Raw genomic sequence first — 17642 nt, forward strand, 5'->3', positions numbered from 1 at the left:
TGTTGCTTGGGTGAATGTTTGTGGGATCTGTGGTGCTTATGTCTGGATGAGCTGCCCTTGGGTGTTGAGGTGTGTGCAGGCTGGTCTGATGGTGTGGATGGGATAGGCAGAGGAACAGGAGACAGAGACAGGGTGGAGGCAGTTAGAAGAGGGAGGCGGGAAACAGGGACAATGGCTGCCATCAGTGCCTAGGCCAGAGCATTGAACGATCGTTGATGGGCAGCCTGACCCGAATGAATGCCCTCCAGGTAGGCATTGCTCCGATGCACCTCCCTTTCTACCCCCTGGATGGCATTCAAAAGGGTAGACTGCCGAACAATGATGGTCTGTAGGAGGTCAATGACCTCCTCACTGAGGGCAGCAGGGGTAACAGGGGCAGGGCCTGAGGTGCCTGGGGCGAAGGAGATGCCCGCCTTCTTGGGCGACCGGGCACGGAGCGAAGGCTGAGGGGCTGCTGGGAGGGCGGAGCTGGTGCTCTGGGTGGCGGCTGTACCTGTAGAGGCGGGGGGCCCGGATGTTGCCGCCACCGCTAGGGAGCTCCCATTCGAGGACGTGTCAGTGTTGCTGGTGTCACCACGGGTCCCCGTTGTGGTGCTCCCCTCACCCTCCGTATCACTGGTGCCCTCGGTGCCTGTACCATGGCCCACCGGGGCCTTGTGACTTGCAGCTCCCTCGTGCTCCGATGCCAATTCTCCTCCGCCTGATGATGCTAATGCACACATGCACAAGAAGATAAAGAAAAAGGGTGGGGGGAGAAAAAAAAACAGGTTGAGTGCATGCATTGTCAACACCGTTGGCGGAGAGGACAGACACAGGAGCCTCCTGCACTACGCCGTGCAATCAGGGTACACTACTCAGTACTTGTGACTAGGCCAACAGGTTTAGGGACAACAAATGCGCACATGGGTGATGCTGGACCATGGATAGCTGTACTTGGCACCCTACAGAGGTGGGGGGCGGGGGCACAGGGCCATGCCTAAAGGAGAGGACTACACTACAGAAAGCACCCTGGCCTAATGTCACCCACAGCCCTCCTCCCCCACCCAGATGACTCCACTGCGCGTAAAGATAGCTGAGTGTGCTGGTACTCACCCCCTTGTGTCTGCTGTGATGTCCTCACGCGCCCATCCAAATCAGGGTAGGCCACCGCCAGGATCCGGGACATCAGGGGGGTCAGGGTACGACTGGCACCCCTCCTAGGTTGGGAGGCCTTCCCCAGCAGTGACTCGGCGGTCTTCCTGGTCCCGCGGCGGATGTCCTCCCACCTCTTGCGGCAGTGGGTGCCCCGTCTGTTGTGGACCCCCAGGGCCCGGACGTCCTTGGCGATGGCACGCCAAATGTCGACTTTCTGATGGGCGCTGACCTATTTGACATGTACAGGGTGGGAAAGGAAATATCATAATTTTTCCGCATGTTAGATGTGATTGGCCCCCCTCCCCAACCTTGCCATGTGGCACATGCTCTCATCTGTCGTGCGTTGCACTCCTCATTCTCTCCCCACCCCACCATCTTACATCCACCCCACTCAACACAGGCATAGCCCATTCAATGTGCACCCAGTGTACTTACCTGTTGGTCTGGAGGACCGTAGAGTAGCGCATACTGGGGGAGGACCCCATCCACTAGTTTCTCCAACTCTTCAGAAGTGAAGGCAGGGGCCCTTTCCCCAGTCGCAGCAGCCATTGTCTCTTCCAGACCGAGGTCACAGCAGCACTTGCAGTATAGGTCCTCTCCTGTGGATGATCAGGTCTCGAGTGATTAAGCAGCTAGAAAATGGCGGTCACGCCCGCGGCGGTGCGTACCGCGGCGGTGCGTACCGCGACCGCCGGCGCACTTCGTCATTGGCTCCTGAAACCCATAGGCTTCAATGTTAACCAATGCGGCTTCGCACAGCGGTCTTCGACCGCCTACCGCCACGGTGTGCCACGCCAGCGCAATGACCTCACATCCCACTGTCACACTTCACAGGTCAGGCAGCCGCCATTTCAAGGGCCCACATGGCTTAATTTCTGCTGCGTCACACAGGCCTAGGCCTTGCATTGCCACACATACAAGCCTTTCAATGCATAGATAATCGTGTACTGTGCAAGCAGTGTGGACGAACCTGTGGGTTGCTTGACTCTGTCCTCCATGTTGTCCTTCCTAGGCACCGTCCGCTGGGACTTGCGAGGAGAAGGATGAATCCTCCAGTGTACCGACCGCTGGTGGACCTGTCGACAATGGAAGAAAGACATATTATACTTCGATACCGACTTGACCGAGCCACTATACATGAACTGTGTGCCCAGCTGGAGCCAGCCCTGATATCCCCCATCCGCCAACCCACAGGAATTCCCCCTCTGGTGCAGGTTCTGTCAGTCCTCCATTTTTTGGCAAGTGGGTCTTTTCAGACAACAGTGGCCATGTCATCAGGGATGTCTCAGCCTATGTTTTCAAAGGTTTTGTCCAGAGTGTTGTCTGCCCTGATGAAATACATGCGGAGCTACATTGTTTTCCCAGAGGAGGGTGATTTGGCCACAGTGAAGGGTGATTTCTATGCCCTTGGACATATCCCCAATATCATTGGTGCCATTGATGGGACCCATGTGGCTTTAGTACCCCCAAAAGACAATGAGCAGGTGTACAAAAACAGAAAGAGTTATCATTCGATGAATGTCCAGGTGGTCTGTTTGGCAGACCAGTACATCTCCCATGTAAATGCCAAGTTCCCTGGGTCAGTGGTGGTATGCTCCCATGATGGTGGTGAGGGCCTCTTGGAGAGTGGGTTCCCTGGGCCTGTCCTCCCCCCCCTGTCGCACAGCAGCCCTCCCAGTTCCCCTGTTTCCCCGGGCCTCTGTCCCCTGGACGGTGTGCCCACTACCACTGCCCCCAGGTCCCATTTGTTGTTGGGGTGGTGGGTCAGCCTGGGTGCCCTGTAGTGGCGGACACACCACTGATTGACGCGTCCTGGAGACAGAGGCATGGGCCCTCTGGGTGGGAGCTGTGCTGATATTCACAGAGGGGGTTGGGTCTGCTGTGGCCTGTGGCTGACTGAGGGTAACCGACTGTCCAGAGGTCCCCGATGGTCCGGGCTGGTCATCAGGTTCGAGGTCGACAGAGCTGCTGTCCTCACTGGGGGCCTGTTCTGGGGGTGGGATGGACAAATCTGGACCCTCCTGGACGGTGTGTTGGCGTTCGGGCCCTGCAGGGGTAAAAGAGTATGGTTATTGCTTTTGTGTGTGCCATGGCGTCCAATTTGTGGGTGCCCTTGTCCCCCAGTGCTGGCAGTCCCTTGTGGGAGGAGATGTGAGGGTGGTTGGGGGGGGTGGATGGGTATGTGCAGTGGTCATGCATAGGTGATGGGTGTCTATGGTTTGTGTTGGCATTCAGGGGTTGGTGTTGTCTTGGGTGGGTTGTGATGGTGAGACATTGGCAGGGAGGATGTGTGCTGGGGGGTTGGGATTGGGGGTGAGGGTGGGGGTGTGGGTTGGCATGCTGGTGGGGGGGGCAGTAGTTGAGAATCGACTTACCAGAGTCCATTCCTCCGGGTACTCCAGCGAGGCCGTCAGGATGCAGGATGTTGAAGACCTCTTGCTCCCATGCTGTGAATTCGGGTGGAGTGGGTGGGGGTCCGCCGCCAGTCTTCTGCACAGCGATGTTGTGTCTTGACACGATCGAGCGCACCTTCCCCGTAGGTCGTTCCAGCGCTTTGGGATGTCTTCCCGATTTCTGGGATGCTGTCCCACAGCGTTGACCCTGTCTACGATCCTTTGCCATAGCTCCGCCTTCCTGGCTATTGTGGTGTGCTGCACCTGTGTGCCGAAGAGCTGGGGCTCTACCCTTATTATTTCCTCCACCATGACCCTGAGTTCCTGGTCCGAGAACCTGGGGTGTCTTTGGGGTGCCATGGGGTGGTGTGGATGAGGTGTGGGGTGGTGTTTGTGGTGATGTGCGTGGTGATGTGTGGTGATGTGTGCGTAGATGTAGTGTGGGTGATGATGTTGGATTCCTGTGTGTGTTGTGGTTTGCTTTCCCTGTGCTCTCTCTCTGTGTAATGTGCCTTGTCTCTGATTTTCGATTTATGGGGGTTTGTGGGTGATGTGGGTGTGTGTTTTATATTGTAATGGGTGTGTGGGAGTGTTGCGTGTATGTGTATCAGGTGTGTGTATTTGGAATTGTCCAATGTGGTTGTGTTTTCTAAGGGTATGTGTATTTTGAGCGCGGCGGTGTGTACCGCCAATGGAATACCGCGGTTGAAAGACCACCGCGTGGATTCGTGGGTCGGAATGACATGGGCGTGTTTGTGTTGGCGTGACGGTGGAGGTTTGGTCATCTCCAGTTTATCGCTGCCCGCTGATGAGGCGGCCTTCCGTGGATGTCGGGTTTTTGGCGGTTTGGCAGTTGGAGGTCAGAATGCCCGTGGCGGTTTACCGCGGCCGCGGCGGTATAATGGCGGACTTCTGACCTACGGTAAGGGCCTTTTACCGCCGAGGTCAGAATCACCCCCTAAATTACATCTGTGTCTAGAAAGGGATTATCAAAAGTTAAACCTCAGCTGGTCATCAGCGTGGAGAAAATTAGCTGGACTTCTGGTTGTTCTGACCAGAATTTAAGACTGTTGTTTTCCAATCTCCCTGGAGGGTGAAGGGACATAGCCCAGGAGAATCAAGGCCATTCCCCCTGGAACCTGGAGCACCAGCATCTGCCTGTCTGCTAATACCAGAGGACCCTTTAAGAAGGACGTGAGCGCCTGGAAGAAGTGAGGTCCAGGGAGGATTCTGTCCAAGTGAGATTTCCGGCCTCTGTTCAGGACCATTGCACCAGTAGGGCCATCTGCCACATTGCTGCTATTTGTGACCCATATATACCAGGTGGGGATCGTGATGAAGAGAAGGGCCATTGTCACAGACCATTGCAGTGCCCCGATGTAGTGTTGTAACCCAAAGGGTCTGTCACCTAGAGTCCGCTTTCACAACAGCCATGTGTCAGAATCCTGCTCACTGCCATGGATAATATTGCACTCCTGGGTCTGCCAAACTGCAGCTCCTGAGACAGCAGGTAAGAGTGATTGCTGAACCACTGAGCCTCCAGGGGGAAATAATTGTGACTAAAAGCACAATAGTACTGGGACACTTTGACTTTTAAGAAGTCAATGTGGAACATCCTAGACTTGTACTTTCTATCAGGGTCCAACCTGAATGATTGCCTCATGTGAATACGGAATATCCACAATCATGGACAAGGATGTGGCACTCAGGGTCTTACCCAGACATCGCTAGAGTGCTGGCCTTATGAGACTGTGTTTAATGTTTGTTTTATTCTGTGTTTCACTTTATTCAAAAAGCAATAATTTGGTAGGACATTCATTTATTGAGGTTGCTGAGCGTGTTATGTGGTGTGAGTCTGTGTACATGTTACAATTACCTCCCCTACTTGAGAAGCCTTGACCTGCTGTACCCACCACTAATATTCAGAATCAAATGCTCAAGTGGTAGTATTTGGCCTAGCTTCTGAGGGCCCAGTGAAACATCAGGAGTAGAAGGAAAAAACGGAAACGGTTGGGCCAGTAACTCCTGCTTGCACAGTGGCCTTCTGAAAGGGGTTCTGGTAATAAGTGTATAGCTTGGATTTTCCATTTGTGGTGTTAGCAATTTGATTGCTTTACAGCTTTACGTCTGTACATGCTGTCTCAATGCTTCTAATTACTTGTATAGTTCAGTGCATTTCTTTGAACTTCTGACTTTACACTCTGCCTTCCTTTTATGAGGGCTGTCTTCTCTGTTATGTAGTATTATATACAGGTAATTTGTTTTATTTTTTTTACTTGTTCCTGACTAGTGTGACTTCCGATTAGTGATTCATATTTTGACTCTCATTCTGAAAGATTTTGTTACACGTTCCGCAGTCGCTTTTTCCTTATTAATATTAAATATAAACCATCTTTTGTGTGGTCTACCCCAATTTTGCGACTGTTTCTGTGGTCTGTAGAATGTGGTTCACTTTACTCCTGCTAAGCAGGGGTTTAGATGCCTGTGATCCCCTTCAACACAATCAAAATACCATAGGCCATACTGGTATATTTTCCTCATCCATAAGTCTCTAGTATATCTAATGTAACATGCACTTGGGCCTGTAAATTAAATGTTAACAGTTGACTACAGCACCTGTTGGCCACACACTGCAGTGCTAATGCAAACATGACTTCAGGCATGTGTAGCCTGATTGTTGCAGTTTTAATATACAAATGTTACCTGTCAAAATAACCCTATTTGCCAGGCCTAAACCTTCCTTTTAAATATTGGTGAGTCACGATTAAGTAGGGCTTACTGCCTGTACGGCCGGGTGCAAAGTATTAAAAAGTAGAACATGTAAACATAAGGCCCTCATTTTGACATTGGCTGTCTATTGCGTAGACCGCCAAAGTCACCGCTACCATATGACCGCCATATTGTGGCTGCGGATGCTCTCTGCCATCATTTGGTGGGTAGGACACCAGAAGCCATATTGGTGGTCGGCAGTGTAGTGGAGCTTGCTCCATTGCCACCGCCACGTCAACACAACACTGCCCCCGCATTACATTGCAAACGGCGTGGTGGTGTTGTGTTGGCGGCCGCTGGTGGCAGAGCAAGCTCCATGGACCCCTGTTCTCTCCCAGATGACCACCGCGACCACAAGGTAAGGTGATCGTCTGACAGGGGAAGGGGGTGTTGAGTGTTATGTGCATGAATGGGGGTGTGTCTGTGTGAATAAAGGGGGTTGGGGGAGTGTTGGGTGTGTTTGTGTGCATGTGTGCAAGTGTCTGTGTGCTTGTATGAATGCCTGTATGCAGGGGGTGGGAGGTGTGTTGTAGTCATGTGTGCATGTGTCTGTGAATGAGTGAGTATGGATGTGCACATGTATGTATGTAAGTGTGGTGTGTGCGTGCATGGATGGGGGTGCGGGGGGTCAGAACAGGGATCGGGCTGGGGTCAGAATGGGGATCAGGGGTATCAGAACAAGGACTGGGGAGGGGGAGTCGCTGCTTGGGGGGGTAGGAGGCATCTGATGGAGTCGGGTTGGGGGGGCTCCTACATGGAGGGGTGTTGGGAGTCCTATTATAGCAACTGGAATGAGTATTCCTGCATTCAGTATCCTTACTGCCAGAGATTTCGTGGCAGGGCTGCAGCCACAGAATCCCTGGCAGTAAGGATACTCAATATACCTCTGGCAGTGTTAGGTGGACTGCTGGGTCGAAGGTAGTAAACTTTCAGCCAGGCGGTCCCACCCCCTGGCGGTACAGGTGGTGAACTGGCTGTGATGCAACCAGTTCACTAGTGCTGTCATAATTTGGCGGTCCTGCATAACCATGCTGTCGGCGGTCTGACCGCGACCGCAGGCTTGGCGGGGAAGGACCACCAAGGTCATAATGACCACCTTAATGTTAAATATGTTCTTACACTGAAAAGGCCCCAAACTCCATCTTCATTGTAGCAGGGTATGCTGTTCCATAAGAAAGCATTGGGATATGATATTAATTTAATAAAGTTATTTCCATCTAGGAAATACCTACACATTCTATTCTTAGACTAGTCTAATATTTATTACAAGATCAATTCACTAGAGATGTTAAATCTGTAATAAACATTTTTGAAAATGTAGTTTTACAAAGTTACATTTTCTCTGCCTAAAGCTTCAGTTTAGGGAGATGATAGCCCAAGAACTTCATTATCTGCAAAAGAGCCTCCAATGTCATAAGCAAACGTTATTTGTAACCAGGTCTGCCTACTTCCTTTCTACTCCCAACTAGGCAGGCACCAATCCCAGAGGAAAGTGAGATTCCCACATAATTAATCTAGATGCATCACAGAAAAGGAACTGTTTTAATGTATGGCCGTTTCTCCATGGTGGGCACAGAAGCTCTGTATAGTGGAAGAAGTAGTCTGCTATCGTAGTTTTAGGTAAAGAGGAGCACAGCTGGAATTTTCTGCATGGAACAAAGGAAATGTTGCGAACGTGTGCAGGGTTATCCCTTGGCCTTGGAAAATGTTATCCAGTTGGTTAGGCAGTAGCAAAGGGTTTCCTCCACCCACAGGCTAGTGAAAACTATAAATGTAGAATCTCCAGTAACCTCCTCTGAAATCTTTCTGGACCTTTAGAAGAACAGAAGATGACAGGTCATGCAGCCTTTGACCTGAACAGAGCCTAGAAGACGTGACTTGCTCACCCTCTTATATTCAGAACAAAGAAGTGGTCTCCAGAGGGTCATATGGCTGACCTCTTGGTCAACATAGAGGGGCATAACAAGCTACAAGAGTCCTTTCCTATAATTTCCCAGCTGACCAGTTCCAAATAGACCTGCCCTGGACTCTGATGCTGGCCTCTGCTAGAGTTAGTCTTGACCCCTGAGTGCTGTCCCAAGGTCCTGGACCCTCAGCTGGTGTCAAAATATGCTCCTCCTATCATTTCACGAAACCTGAAGCTGTTTGGCTACAAAGACCTTCAGACAACTGAGACAAACATGTAAAGCCAATTCAACAAAGGTGCATCACCGTTGGGCCAAAGATTGAGGCTGCTTTCTCTCTAGGCTTTTCTGCAGCAGAAAATATATTTCAGTGGGACCTTGCAAAGAAGATTTCCAGCCTCATAGAGCCATCCTCAGCTTCACCCTGTAGCCTTGTCTCACTAAAAAAACTGAGCTTCAAACAAAATGACTGAGGGCCTGATTTGAGGTCTGATTGTGATCTTCGTGGCAAGGGTAACTCTGTGGCTAACGTGACAGATATCCCATCCACCATATTATGATCCCATTATATCCAGTGAAGATCGTAGTGCAGTGTACAGAATATCCATCATGTTTGTGACAGAATATTCTATCCGCCAAGGTCATAATCAGGCGCTTAAAAGTTTGTGGTTGGGGTTACTCCATCACAAATGTGAGGGATATCCTGTCCACTGTATTACAATGCCATTATATCCTACGGGAATTGTAAAAGCGGACAGGATATCCATCACATTTGCGATAAAGTAACTGGTCCACCAAACTCTCAGTCAAGCCCTAAGTCTGAAGGTAAAATTGTTCACTTGGTGAAAGAACTAAAATTCTCTGACCAGCGAGAGAAATTCCTTGAGCATGAAATTCACATTTTCATTCTAAGAGCTTTCCCATTAACAGCTTCACCGAGTCATCGTCCAGCAGCTATCTGAAGTCAGAGAGCTCTCTTCAGCCACAGCCTGCTGCCTTACCCCGCTGAGAATTCTTAAATTCCATTTCAAAGATACAGTAAGAAGGTAAAATGTCTGACCTGGTTGACCCTAGTTAAAGCACCCGACCTGCTCTCCATCACACTCAAACTTGCACCTCGGTACCAGTCAAGCAAAACTGGATGACCATGGTTGGCATTTAATGTTTCTCTGCACATTTTCGTACTTAATCTGTGAGGTTTCCGTTCTACAGTTTCCCTTAATGGATTTTTGCTGTTTTGATGTTATTATAAATAGTAAAAATATTCTCTCTTTTTCTATATTGAGATGGGAGTTTTCTTTTGTTATGTTTTGATTTTATTATAGCTTTTGCTTGGCATAAATAATGTACTTACTGCCTCTAAGTTAAACCTGTCTGCTCTTTCCCATAGTTACAATGAGGTTGAGCTCAGGTTAATTGAATTACTTTAGTGATTTACCACATCAAGAATAGTGATTCTTGCTTAGGTGGGTATCTAGCTCCTCAACTAATCCCTCAATTTCTTACAATTAGGTTCTAAGGTCCCTTCTGGTAATGTAAACGTGCTCTGCTTAGAGGTTTGTTACTTTGGTAAGGTCATGTGTATCATTGACAATTAAGCCCTCGACTCTCACGGAAGGTTTACTAACATTTTGCATAGGGTTACATCACAAAAGTGAAGAAAACTGACATAAAATGTTTGGATTCATTTCCCAGCTTGACCCCCTTTGCTTTAACTTGTGTCAGAGAGTCATTTCATTGGCAATGCATGGGCGTTTCCATGCAGTCACTCATGGTTTTATAAAAGAATCCCTATCTTTTAACAAAGGTAGACAGGTCTGTGCACCAACAAAACTCTTCTTTGAGACATGCACTAAAAAGGGGACATGTTTTTAATTCTTCAAACCTTTCTGACTTTGCATGTGTGCTGCACTGTAAAGCACAGACCTAAAGTGGCCAACAATTTAAAGTTCATCTAAGTACATTTTGTAATGAAAAGAAACATCTCCGGCACAAAGCCTATGATGTGCATGACATGCACCTTTGCACTATGGTGTAAACATGTGTAGACTGCCTGATTGTTGACTAGTCTTAAGGAGAGAGCTGGGCAGACACATATTTTAGTAGACATGTTTTTGTACTGCTCTCTCTCTCTCTCTCTCTCTCTCTCTCTCATGCAATGCAGCAACATTGGTCCCTGTGTTGTGTGATCTTTTAGTAAATCAGTTGCTCAGTCTCAGACCTGAGCAGTCAGATATTGTTATGGCCCTGATTCCGAGTTGCATTGGCTGCAGTAAAATGGCATGCAATATTACTGTACACAATAAACCTTGTTAAAAGTTCCCCAGCACCATGAAATTACTACTACGGCCCAATGAATAATAATAACCATGTGGAGCAATGTTTCTGGTCATAAAAATAATGAGAATTCCCTATTCATGCAATACTACAACACACATTTACTACTTTCTCTGAGCAAGTAGAATATCTATTCATATTGTCCTGAGTATATTGCTGGGGGAAAAGTGGTGGGGAAAGAAGGGGAGGATGGGGAAATTATCTTCTAGCAAAAAGGAGCACTGGTCACACTGTCACAAAAAGAATGCACGGCCAAATCCTCATGAGATTTTTTATGGGCAGAATTACTGAAAAGAATGCTTGTGTTTGGTTCTCACACATCCAGTAAAACTGGTGAGCAAACAACCTATATCTCATTATTATATGGAACTAAGTGTATGCAAAAAAGCTCACATTTAGTTAATCCTGCTCAACTTATAGTCAGGGCCTTAATCTATATCCTAAATAACTTATGTTACATCACACACTGTTGAACGTTTTCTATATAAAGTGAAAAATCAATGATTTCCATGATCATAATTTGCATGATGCTGTGCAGTGTTAATGGTTCTTTGATCAGAACATTTTCCATTTGAACTCAGGTCTCAGTTACATTCTTCTTCTAAAGTATTCCTTGGACAGATTGTGTGTCATGACATTTCAATGAACATTTTTGACTAGGCACATGTAAAACATGTGAATTATGAGTTTTGACATTAAGTATGTCAGTTTGCTTCCTCTTTTGAACTTTTTATTGTTTACTGCACCCTAGGTTCCCTTGCTTCAGTCTCTTGCATTGGGACACTACTTCAATACTTGTCTATAACTGCTGAGGCTTCTGTTCCAATATTGGTGTGTGGACCCTCAGATTCAGGATGTGTTTTCCTTACTTCCTTTGGGGTGCACTGCTCGTGACCTAGTGGTTGGTGTCTCTGATTTTCAGTGTAGAGATTAAAGGTTCAAGTTCTGCTGTCACTATGGTCAAGTGTCTGCTGAAAGGTGTGTCAATTCACACAGTGTTTCAAGTACCTCAGTTTTCAATGTACCTCATAGCTGATCTTGGCTGGCCTCTCAGAGTGCTTTCCATTTACATTCCATGTGACCTTTTTTCCTTTTCTTGATGTGTTTGACATGTTGTATCAGTCAATTTTCCTCTTGATTTGGTTAGGAGTTGTGACCTTGCTTGAGTGAGTCTCCTCACTTGCTCCTGGTTTGACCTGCTGCTTGATGCTCTTCCATTACAGACACCTGGGTCTGACTCATATTGATGTTGGAGCATTTTTTTCTTATTTTCTGATTCAGCTGGGTAGGCATCTCTGATTGTTTGGTTAGTCTAATCCGTAGAATGGGGCATCCCTGCTCTAAGGTCCCTATTGACAATATTCTGTGTTACTACCAGAATATGGGATTTTCATATTTTGCTGGTTTTCCCCTCCTCTGTGCAAGTCTGATGTGGGCTGAACCTCTTTGTCCCTGGGCTACTACTTTGGCCCTGGTGTTTGTGAGTCTCACATGGATCCTATATGGGTGGGTGCATTTTGTCTTTTATTACCTCTCTGCTGTTTTGGGGCCAAGCCCTATGGCCACCTATCTCACAACTGTCCCTAGGGAGCCAGTTTGCAATGTTGGAAGGACTGTGAAGTGGCACCCCACAAGCGCAGAGCATGACTGACATGACCCTCATCTCCCTCTAAAGGGCAGCAATTAGGGAGAGCCCGAGGCAGTATTCTCTCTACCTGACACTATGCGTGAAGTGCAGGGTAAGGTAGAAAGATTAGAGACAGCACAGCTCCTGGAACCCATTGATCAATGCACTCCATTGCCCAGAAGTCAGGGCAACCTTGTGGGAAGGAAACCCCACTGAGGCAGGTGAAACAGAAACAGAAAGAAAAGTGTAGTGACTTTGGCGTGTTGTCCACCTGAACGAACAATCTCTTGGAGTGAAAAAGCCCCTTTAAGCTACTGGAGCCTTTCCTAAATGCTACTATCCCTTGTTGTAGTGCACCCTGAATGTCAGGGACACGACAATGTTTTATTACGTTCTAAGGAGATATTCTGCCTGGAGAAATAGCATGCAGGCCTGGGTGAAACTCACATGAATTCTGCAGAGCTACATGAAACCTCTGCAAGATTCCATAGAGTTCCATGAGCGGGCAGAATGTGGCCTGTGACACTGCTCGCTCTGATTTTTAGCACTGTAAGCTTCTTCTGCATTATAAAATCAATGCTAAGGGCACCACTCTCTGCACCAGAGGGCTTTGCTTCTTTCTGTCACTTGAGTAGATTTTTTCCTCGAGCTGTAGGTTTCTCAATGTGAATGGTTGAGACCTGCCATGGCCATGGGCACTTTAGTGGAGAAATCTCACCGTGACGCATTCTAGCACCAAAAAATCATGCTGCATAATGCAATTTCTTTTTCCCCAACTTAATGTTCATGAGCAATGCAGAGAAAAACTCCTTCACCTGGAGATTGGGGGAGATTTGCAAGAACTCCGCACTCCAAGAGAGCTGGAGTGGGCAAAACTGTGGAAACTCCGCAAGTGGAATTTTTCACCCACCCGTAATGGGGACCGACATTGTTCCTTATCCTTAGGCTAAGTTGTAAAATATTATTTCTGCTGCCCTTTAGTTTACTGTTTAGCATACTGTTTTGAAAACACATATTGACTATACAGTTGTGTCTTTATGCAGAGTACTTCACTTTGTGTACATTAAAATATTGTTTCTTTGTGAAAGAGAATGCGCTGGAATGAAAATTTCTTGTCTCTTATTAGGTTACTAATCCTGATTTTCCAGCTCACCTTATCTGACCTCCCTGATGGAGACTCTACTTTGCCATCATTACATTGGGAGTCAAGTGCTAAAAGGGTGTGCTAAATTTTCCACTTGGGTAACCAGCCTCAGTTGATACCACTGATGCCTAATAACTCCTGAATGCATTGATGCTTACCTTCAAAAAGTCCATACATAACTGCTGAGAGCATGCTGATGCTGAACTCACTGTAAAATCAAAGGGACCTACTGAACCTACACTATGTGATTATTTAGCCTTTCTAATGTGGAGGATGCATAACCTGAAATGTGGAGGATGTGAATGTCTTGTCTTATGTATTCCTACAAGCAAAGATCAAGACAGGGGAGGTAGCACTGGAATTAGGATAATGTCCTTTCTGAAAAGGGGACAATGTCCCTCATTAGCGGATCCATGCTTGGAGATCACCCAAGGTCCATGATCCACAAGCAGAATCCACCCACAGGCCATCAGTGAAAAATGTTTTGGCTCAGTACCCCCGTTTGGCATGGGCAAGTACTTCCCCAGGTATAACAGTCTTTCTGCTTCCTGCCTTTCAGTGGTGGGGACAGCAGGCACAGGTATGAGGTCTTGCCTACACTTCAGAACAGGTGCAGCCATATTTCACAGCTAAAGCAGAATTGCAGGGCTACCCCCATTCTGCTATCCAAGGATTCAGAAAACCTGCTAGTCACCAGGAAAAAAAGGCAAAAAAGACAAAAAAGGCATTTGAGGTAGTTCTCTGAGTGCTGGGCTGTGAATCCACCAGAAGAGATACAACTGTCTTTCTGCCCATCTCGTGAAACTACTTTGTTTAGATTACTCTCAATCTGCCACTTGGGGTCAGAATGTCCATTAGACACCAGGATAAGTGGTCAAAACAATGAGAATGAGTGTAGGTGGTCCACCCAGGTATCTGGCAGTTTCCCCACTCCAGAACAGGCCCAACAGTATTTTTGTCCTCCAGGTTGGGGGTAATGGTGGGTGTATCCCACTCTGGGGGACAGATAGCCACTAGACACCAGATTTTTTTTTTTTTTTTAAAGAAAATGGATATTGGGTTAGGTTGTGTCTGATCCCCACACTGAGGGCCCTGGCTCTGCTCCTTGGGGGGGCAATTTGAGGGTCTTACCACAATATGACATTAGGGGACAGAAAAGAATATCGGGTGGAGGCAGCCTGCCTAGGCATCTGGAATATACTCAACCTTTAAATGCCCAACAGCCTTTCTGCCTCTTTGAGCCCTAGATCATCCCCATCTCTATATAAAACATAGGAAATGTAGATTATTTTGCATCTAGTTTTGACATATGGGCCAGTAGAGATTCTCTTGCTGTTGAGAATTGCTGTCCTATTCAGTCTCTTTGGCAGCTGACAAATGGGGAAACCTACAATCCAGACAAATCCAGGGTGACGTGGCATGTACAAATCCCCCATGTATACGTACCCAGAATGCCCTGTAAGCATCAGACCTTAGCTAATATCACACATTTTCCTAAATGTTTCCAGAGGAAAAGTTTAAGAATTAGCAGGGATACAAATAAGTCCTATCATCTACCGCTCACACACTTTTCCCCATAAAAATAGTGCCCAATTTGTGTGTCTGACTCTGTCCTTTTAATAAAACAACAGTATTACAATACAATTGAATATATTAATCCAATTCCTGTTTAAAAGCTCAAAAAGGCAAGACATTCTTACTTTGTTAGTCTCTTATTCAGTGTTCCAGTCTTAGCTGTGTCAAACCAGGACACTTCCTGATGGAGAACGGCATAAAAGAATTTGCATCGGATCCTGGCTGTCTGTCGTGTTGCAGTAAGGAAAAATGTCCAAACTTGAAAGAAACTCAATATGAATAAAATAATTCCAAGTCCAGCATAATACCAAGCATAACTGTTGGAATGAAAACATAATTATTATTGTAAGCCAGAACATTATATCTGGATGGACACAATGCTGTGCACAATATTTGGTTTCAAATGTCATTCTTTTTGGTAACTCAAATGTATGACAGACACAGCGGTTCTATTGGGTTCGTGATCCATGGACACATTTACACAGAAAAACACAAGTGAATGCCTTTGCAGGTAACCAGACCCCTTTTAGAAGGGGCAGGCGTTACCCTGCCTCGATAGGGACACAATATGATATGGACCATATGGATGTTGTTATCCTAGCTAATGTCCCAAAGCTAAAACCACAGTCCACTGAAAGCTCAGAGCAGCTGATGTCTAACATCACCCACTGGCTGAATCAAAATGTTTGACACAAATGCAACCTGTTTGCTGAAGTTCTCTTTACATGCAGATTCCTTGGATAGGGTCTATGAGAAAGGAACTTAAGAGAATTGTGTCATTACAAACTTTGCCAAACAATCAGCTGCCAAGGAGGTGATCTGTGCCTCATTCATAGGGCTTGCCTAGTAATGTGAGGTGAAGGTTCTTCCCCTGGGGTATTTTTGTAGTGGGATGGGCCTCAGGGTGTGTCCCTACTAAAGTTGGTTTCTGCTGAACAGTCGTCATGAGTCTCCTTCTCCATACCTGTCACCAACCACTTTTAGGCCCTGGTTGGCTCTGGCAGTAATGACTGACTAAAAGGCTCATCCTCTCCGCAAACTGATGACCCTGGGGGGGTGGAGTGCTCCATCAACAGCTCTGACCCAGTAGCACTTTAAAGGGCAATTGATGCACCTTCTACGCAGTCCAGTCCCAAAGAGGGGGTGTCACACACCAATTTGGGGTCAAAATGCTGAGTTGGAATGTGGCTGGCCTTGCTGCTAAAATTCTGGACGAGACTTGGCTGGACGTTGTTGTCTCCTATGATATTGTGATTTTACAGGAGGCTTGGGTCATAAGGGAGCTTTTTGTGATTTTTTTTTGTCAGTCAGTCGCTGCTACTTCATCTCGTGTCAATAGGGCTTGGGCTGGGCTGCCTGTTTTATGTAAAGTTTCTCCCGACCGCACCATTTCTCCAATTCCTTCACATAATGCTAAACTGGGCTCAGGGGAGAGGGGTCAGCCCTAACTCTGAACCGTTTCTCCTTATTACAAACCCTGTGGATACCCTGACCCACTCCTGTGACAACAGAGGTATGTTGCTATTTCCCTGTCTGGCCAGGTTTGATTTATGCAGTGTTTGTGACTGGTTCTCCCCTCACTGTACAACATTTCCCACTTGAGTTCGCGGAACAGGCTCCTCTGTCAGCGACTATATCATTGTTAGTAGGACTCTCCTAGATTGTGTGGAAAATTTTAATGCTAGTCCTAGCTTCCACAACAATCATAACCCTCTTTCTTTTACATTCCTCGGCCCAAAGCCTGAGTTGCGAGACATTGCTGTGGTGGCGTCTCAACTCTTTCCAAGCCATGATGTGCTAAGATTGGCCTAGAAGTCAGCCAATATGCATGATGTCATGCGTTTGCTTTGCATGGAACATCTGGGTTGGCTTTTCGATGGTTTGAGTCTAACATCCCTTTTTAAGTAGTGCTCATGTTTTGAACCTTTTAGGGGACATTATCAAGAATATCCTGATGGTGCAGATCCCCCTTCCTAATCGCCAAGCTCATTGCTGGTTTGACATGAACTGTAGTGCATAATCAGCTGACCAATATTGACAACAATAGCATAAGCGACAATATAAATGCTGATTCTTGGGTCGGGCATTTTATACAAGTCTACTATATGAATGATAGTATTTATTTTGCCATGCCTTGCCCTCCTTTCTACTTGACATTGAGTTTACGGTTGAAGAAGTGGCCGAAGTGATCTGTAACAGCCCGATGCTTGAAGCCCCAGGGCCTGACAGTGTTCCTATGGATCTATACAAACTAGAGGTGGGTGTGTGGTCCCCAATTCTAATTAACTATTCCAATCTAGTATAGGAAAGTACCCTCTTTTTAGGCATGGTTACCCAATTTTCTGCCTGATGTCAGTGTGTTTGACTGTGTTCACTGGAATCCTGCTAGGCAGGACCCCAGTGATTATGCTCTCTCTCCCCAAAAAAACATGTAAGCCTCAAGTATATGGCAACTAGGTACCCAGGGCATTGGGTTCCAGTGGATCCTTATTATCAGCAGCTGTTAATACTGCCACCCATAGGGAGCCCATGCAAAGGGTTCTGCCGGACTGCCATTGCAGACTGTGTGAACTGGGAGCATGCACCCATTTTCAATATAGTTCACTGCAGCAGGTCACTATATATCACCCCTATGGTAGGCCCTGTCAGCCCAGAGGGCAGGGTGCAGGTATCTGTGTGTGAGGGCACCCGTACACCAGTAAAGGTACGCCCTCAAATTCCAGACCCACCTTTCTGGACTTTGTGAGTGCGGGGACACC

At 47.1% G+C, this 17642-nt stretch overlaps 1 protein-coding gene across 1 annotated transcript in view; it reads right to left on the minus strand.

The window, feature by feature from the left end:
- LOC138262461 (ATP-dependent translocase ABCB1-like) overlaps positions 1-15717 on the minus strand; it is a 691566-nt gene extending 675849 nt beyond the window's left edge. The window contains exons 1-2 of the mRNA XM_069212356.1: positions 15671-15717; positions 15009-15200 (exon numbers count right to left, since the gene is read on the minus strand). Of these exons, the coding sequence (XP_069068457.1) occupies positions 15009-15200; positions 15671-15717 (239 nt within the window). The remainder of the gene's footprint in view (positions 1-15008; positions 15201-15670) is intronic.
- Positions 15718-17642: the final 1925 nt, after the last annotated feature.

Source organism: Pleurodeles waltl, chromosome 10, assembly GCF_031143425.1.
Source record: "Pleurodeles waltl isolate 20211129_DDA chromosome 10, aPleWal1.hap1.20221129, whole genome shotgun sequence".
NCBI lineage: Eukaryota > Metazoa > Chordata > Amphibia > Caudata > Salamandridae > Pleurodeles > Pleurodeles waltl.